At 42.8% G+C, this 5,749-nt stretch overlaps 1 protein-coding gene across 1 annotated transcript; it reads right to left on the bottom strand.

Moving 5' to 3' along the window:
• Positions 1-463: 463 nt before the first annotated feature.
• Positions 464-2,077, bottom strand: ANKRD34A (ankyrin repeat domain 34A). The gene has a single exon (XM_033923175.1). It carries the CDS (start codon positions 2,072-2,074, stop codon positions 464-466), a length of 1,611 nt encoding a protein of 536 aa, XP_033779066.1. The 5' UTR covers positions 2,075-2,077.
• Positions 2,078-5,749: the final 3,672 nt, after the last annotated feature.

Raw genomic sequence — 5,749 nt, 5'->3', positions numbered from 1 at the left:
ACCAGCTTCTAAACTATATAAAGGATGGGAGGGGGGAAGGGGTATACTTCCTGCAGTTTTTTTTATTTGCAACCTCATGATCCTGGGAAAATGCAATTGCTAACATGCCCTGGGTGGATTTTGCAATAAATAAGCAAAATTCAAACTAGCTTTAATTTTTTAAAATGGGACTTGGGTGGGATGCCTTCCGGGAAGCAGAGTTTTACTCTTGAAAAGTTGAACGATGCAGGAATGTTAAGATTACGCAGAATAAGTAGAGCATCCTAATACGAGGGACATTTCTGTGCCATGAAGTTGTTCTTTCCTCCCGCCCCCACAAGTTATCATCTGCCAAGTATAAACTGGGTGCTAACTTCTGTTTTCAGCTTATGGATCCTTTAAGAATGACAAAACAGATAGTGCAGAGTCCTTAGCAGCAGTGAGGACCAGAAAAACACAATTTTTATACAAATCAGTGTTGCTTTCAATTCACAGAGTCACTTTGAACCAATAGATTCTGAAAGTTGGTCAATTGTTTTATCTGTTCAGTTTGCATAGAGTGCCTTCTCATGAGCTTTTTCTTGGCTTTTGCATCAAAATGTTTGGGGGAGCTGGGAGCCACAGGAACCAGTGTCTTCTGGCTGCCATGGATTGGTGAAGAAGGCTTACCATTGGATCGGATATCGGGTATTGGGGGGTTGGGGTTTACATTCAATGGAGGCAAGAAACCGGGTCTGGTGTGAGAAATGTGATCCAAAAGGTGAGTTCCTGAGCCTCTCCTCTCCAAAAGTCCAGGTGTCCTGCGACGCACTGTCATGGGTGATACTGCACTGGGAATGCTCTCTAAAGACTCCCTGGAAGAGCTGGTAAAAAGGGTCAAAGGTGAAGCATTGAATTTTCTCCTTTCCAAGGACACACGACCAGAATCTGGGGAGCCAGGGATGGAATCTGGACAGAGATGGGAATCTGACTCATAATGATCCATACGAGTTAACTTATGGTGGGCCACTCCACGCAAGTTAGCCCCAATGGTTGGGGCCAAGGTGGTGCTGCTAGCAGTCTCCTGGGCTTCTGGAGCAGTGTTGCGCCTTGATAAAGGTTGGTGGAGATGACTAACCGTTTCAGCCCAAGACGATTCCAGAATCAAGGGATCTTCTGCAGAAGCATGGATAGCCATCTTGAAACAGGATGGATCCTGGCCCTCTATACTATGTCGTCTAGAGAGCAAAGGTCTTTTGGAAATAGATAAGCCATTTAATTCACTGGTGATCTTTTCCTCTGTACTCACTGCAGTGGACTTCTCCAAAGTTGCAGGTGAATGAGACCCACCCAGGACTGAAGGCGCCACTAGGCCCCATGGCTCAGAATTAAGCCTTTTTAGCTGTTTCTTGTTGACTACTCTGCTTTTGGGGTGTAAGTGATCAGAAGAAGGCTCCATGTCTGGTTTGGATGAGGAAGGGCAAGTCAGTCTGCTGCCCATGTTAAAGTTAAAAACATCCCTCTCTTCCTCCTTTTCACTTGCTGGGGAAAGTGAAGTCTTGAGCTCAATATCTGAAGGGGACATGCATAGCGCTGGAGAATGCTTGTCATCAATCCCTGGAGAAGGAGGGGAGTTGAGATATTGTTTGGTCTTCTTTGTTCCCGAGGGTGACGTATCGGTGGTGATGATAATAACCTCTTTGCCTTTAGCTTTGCAGGCATCCAGCAGCACCTGCAAGGTCTCACGATCCCCTCTATTAATTGCATACACCAATGCAGAGGAGCCTGAGTAATCCTTCATGCTGGGGTCTGCTGCATGGTCCAGAAGTATTGACACTACATCCACACCAGCTTGGTCTGAGCACGCATGCATTAGAGCAGTCTTCCCCATTTTGTCCGGGATATTGGGGTCGGCTCCATTTTCGAGCAGGTATTTCACCATCCTAGGCTTATTCTGGGGGTCATCATATTTGGCCAGGCATGCTGCCATCAAGGGTGTTTCACCTTGAGCATTGCCTTCATTGATATAGGCTCCACCTTCCAGGAGTAGGCGAGTGAGTCGGAACTTACCCTGCCACACAGCCTTCAATAGGGCATTCCCTTCAGCATGTAGCATGGCTGACTCACTCCTTAACGGTGGGTACAGTTGGTTAGCAGAAGATCCGAAGATGTTATGCAAGGGTGCATATACTGGTAGGCAACGGAGTTAACCATTTCACAGTCAAATGACTTCCCTGCAACAAAGAGACGAGAGAGGACGGGTTAGTTGTTTTTTGGCAGACCCGTTAAATCAAAACAGAAGTCAGAAGACTGGATTTTGATCCCTGACCATCTGTGGTAATTGAAATACTGCCTACGTGAAATTAATGTTGAAACACTGGTGGCTTGAAGTTAAGCATGAAGCACTCTGATCTTTAAGATTGCATTAAGTCCTCCCATTATGTGGGCCTGGGAATTTCTGATCCAGGACAGGAATGAATGAGTAATACAGTACCACCATTCTGCGGTACAACCAAAGAAGGTTATACTGTCCCTAGTTGGCTCACAATCAAAGTGTTTTTCTTCATACTTGAGGAGATTTAAGTAACTTGCTCAGGGTCACAGGTTCAGGTTCCTGTGGTGAGAATTGAACTTAGTTCATCTCAGGGAATTCTAAAGAAGAGAGCAGACATAGGTCTGGGTAATTATATTAATACTGTATATATACCCGGAATTATATGAGCTTTGATACTTCTACTTTTGAACAAGAGTCACAGCTTCAACAGGCCAAGTTCAGATAACCAGGAAGCTACTGTAGCACCCCAGACAGAGCTCAACACATAACCACATCCACTCTGTCCTCTAAGGAATATCCAAACAAGGAACCTCCGATACTCAGTTGCATTTATAATCCTAATTTTACAATAGGTACATGTGTATATTTGTATTCCCGATTTCGGTATGAAAAGCATGTACTAGAGGGTGGGGGCATTTCAATATTTTATCCAACAGTATCAGCAACTATAAGGCTCGGGAGCAGCTGAAGATTGGTCTGTTTGTGCCTCCAACCAAAATCATGTTCTGCTGCTTCTGGGTTTTGTCATATACGTTATCTTTTTCTGGTTAATTTGCAACCTTTGTTTCTGCACATTCAACTTGACTAACATGGTAACTGCAATGGGAGAAATTATAGAAATGATGCTCAAAATGTGGCGCTGGAGAAATCAGCACTAAGCGCTATTTCACGCCCAGCTGTGGGCACAAGACTTATACCTGCAAGTGACCCGGTATCCTATATTATAGAAATACCCCTGATCCACCCATTGTCCTCTTTTGATTTACATCCTACGGGATTTAGGTGCCCAGCTTTATAGAACATCATGCAAACCAGATGCGCCCTCAAATCCCAATGAGTGCCAATTAGCATCAATAATTGGTCGTTAGCTCATTATTCAATTAATTTACGTGTGCACCTTGGCAGTGTGCCCTAATTTGGATGCCATATGTAGAATCCAAGAGAATATGCTTTGGAAGTTTCTCTCCCTGTCCAATTACTGCTCAGTATTTTAAAAGGATTTATCCTGATCGCAATCTCTGGTATCCAGAGAAGTGCCATGGGCTGGGTCTTTTTGTCCAGCTAGTGCTGCTGACAGCCATTAGCCACCACCCAAGTGCTCCACCTCGTTCCAGAGAAGTGTGTGGGAGGAGCACGACCAGTCCATGGAGTTAGCAGAACAGTGGCCCACCTGTGTCCAAATTATTTAGGACAGCAAAAATATTTATTCAGATAATTGAATGAATATTATCACTGCTTTGCAGATAACGCTGCCAGTCACCCCTCTATCCAGATATTGGTGCTGACCATCTGGAATTTTCTTCAACTGCTGGGGTTGGCTTTTAAGAACAAAATGGTGACCATGGCAGCTCAAGATCAGGCTTTTAATTTCTACTTAAAACTATCACCTTTTTCATTATATCTTCCAATAGAAGCTGTTGTTGGTAAAATACAAATGTAATTTTTAAATATTACTCGTTTATCAATAAATATCCCCACATCAAACAATTCTTTACATACATAAACATCAAAGATCACGACATCAAGAGCCTTGTCATACTTCATTTACATAAACTGACATTCCTTATTGTTTCACGTGTGCAAAGACAATCCCTTCTTTTCTTCTTTCAAGTGTTTCAAAAGTAACTTATATGGTCCATGCTCACTATAGATGTTCGATATACAGTAAAACCTTGGTTTACAAGCATAATTCATTCCGAAAACATGCTTGTAATCCAAAATACTCAAATATCAAAGCGAATTTCCTCATAAGAAATAATGGAAACTCAGAAAATTCGTTCCACAACCCAAAAACTTTAATACAAAATACTATACGTACTCGTATTGCAAGACCTTGCTCGTTTAGAACATTCAGTACACTCTTGCAGTGTCAGAGAAAGAAGAACCATCGGCTCGGTTGTGACGATGTGACGCGTGTATACTGTACGTACTCGTATTGTAAGACATTGCTTGTATATCAAGTTAAAATTTAATCAAATGTTTTGCTTCTCTTGCAAAACACCTGCATACCAAGTTACTTGCAATCCATAGGTTTTACTGTATATTGCACCTTTTTCATAGAGAATGTTTGTGAGATTATTCTCGGCTTGAGCCAGCAGGCTATTACACCTATCTCCTCTTCCCCTTTTCATACTACCTTCCTTCCTACTTTTCCCATCATGAATTGTAGCTCTTCCCCTCTTCTCTTTCTTGTTTTTTACCCTCACTGCCAAATCTCTCTTCCTCCCACTATTCAATCAGCCTTAAGATCCTATTAGCATTGTAAACTGATCAGAAATTTTTCTTAATGGGCAGTATAGCAAATAAACTTGAATGTATTTCTGAGGCTGTATAACCTCCTCCCACCTGCTGCCTCTGTCCCCCTCTGATTTGCTGCTGGGGCATTGAATATGGCAACCTTTTCTCTGAGCGCTGCCATGGCTAGTGTCCGGAGACCCTCCCTCCCCCTCCCAAAGTAGGAGGGTCCCCAGTGCTGGATGCTGTAGCTGAAATCCAGACATGACCATTAAAGGACTAGTGGTTGCCGAGAGAAGCAGACTACTGCTATTTGGTTTAAGTAAGGAGGCAGAGCCACAGAGGATGCGCCTTCCTGTAAAAAAAAAACCCACCCAGGACTAGTTTAAGTTTACTGTCAGCTAGTGAACCTGGAACTTCTCTATCTGTAGATACTGAAATCTCATGTGGATAGTACAGCTCAAAAATCAGAATGAACTGCCCTATACTATCTCTATAAGAAGGTTTGGGGCAGAGTGAGGACAAAGTTAAAACTTGTCCAGGTAACTGTGATATTCAGCCACTGTCTGCTAAAGAGAAGACTTTAAGTACATTTACCATCTATTCAGCACCACTGCCTGTAAGGACAGCGACACTGAAGTTACTTCAATATTGTAACCAGTAGTTAACTTTTTCCCATCACCCAGGCTTAAAATAAAAGGTAAATCACCTAAAGCCCAAATACATTTATTCAGAATCTTTCTCTTTTGATCCTTGAGGCAGTGGCCTAGCTAGGACTGAATGGGTCCCAGGCAGAAAATTTAAGATGCCCCCGCTTCTAGCACCATATCTCTCCAGGTAGTAGAGATGGTGGAGACGGAAGAATTACTGGATGTAAACAAACCCTGCAAAAAGCAAACACATTCCACAACTATATAGAAAGTCATTCATACTAATAGAATCTGAAATAAAAGATATCAGAGAAACACATTTCCCAAAGCTGACATTCCAATGAATAAATTC

This window comes from Geotrypetes seraphini, chromosome 16 (genome assembly GCF_902459505.1).
Source record: "Geotrypetes seraphini chromosome 16, aGeoSer1.1, whole genome shotgun sequence".
Classification (NCBI taxonomy): Eukaryota; Metazoa; Chordata; class Amphibia; order Gymnophiona; family Dermophiidae; genus Geotrypetes; species Geotrypetes seraphini.
The sequence above is the reverse complement of the archived record's forward strand: the minus strand, read 5'-3'. Positions and strand labels throughout refer to the sequence as shown.

What these genes read in the sequence shown, in the direction of transcription:
- ANKRD34A (XM_033923175.1), bottom strand. Translation starts at nt 2,074, where the DNA reads ATGCTACATGCTGAAGGGAATGCCCTATTGAAGGCTGTGTGGCAGGGT.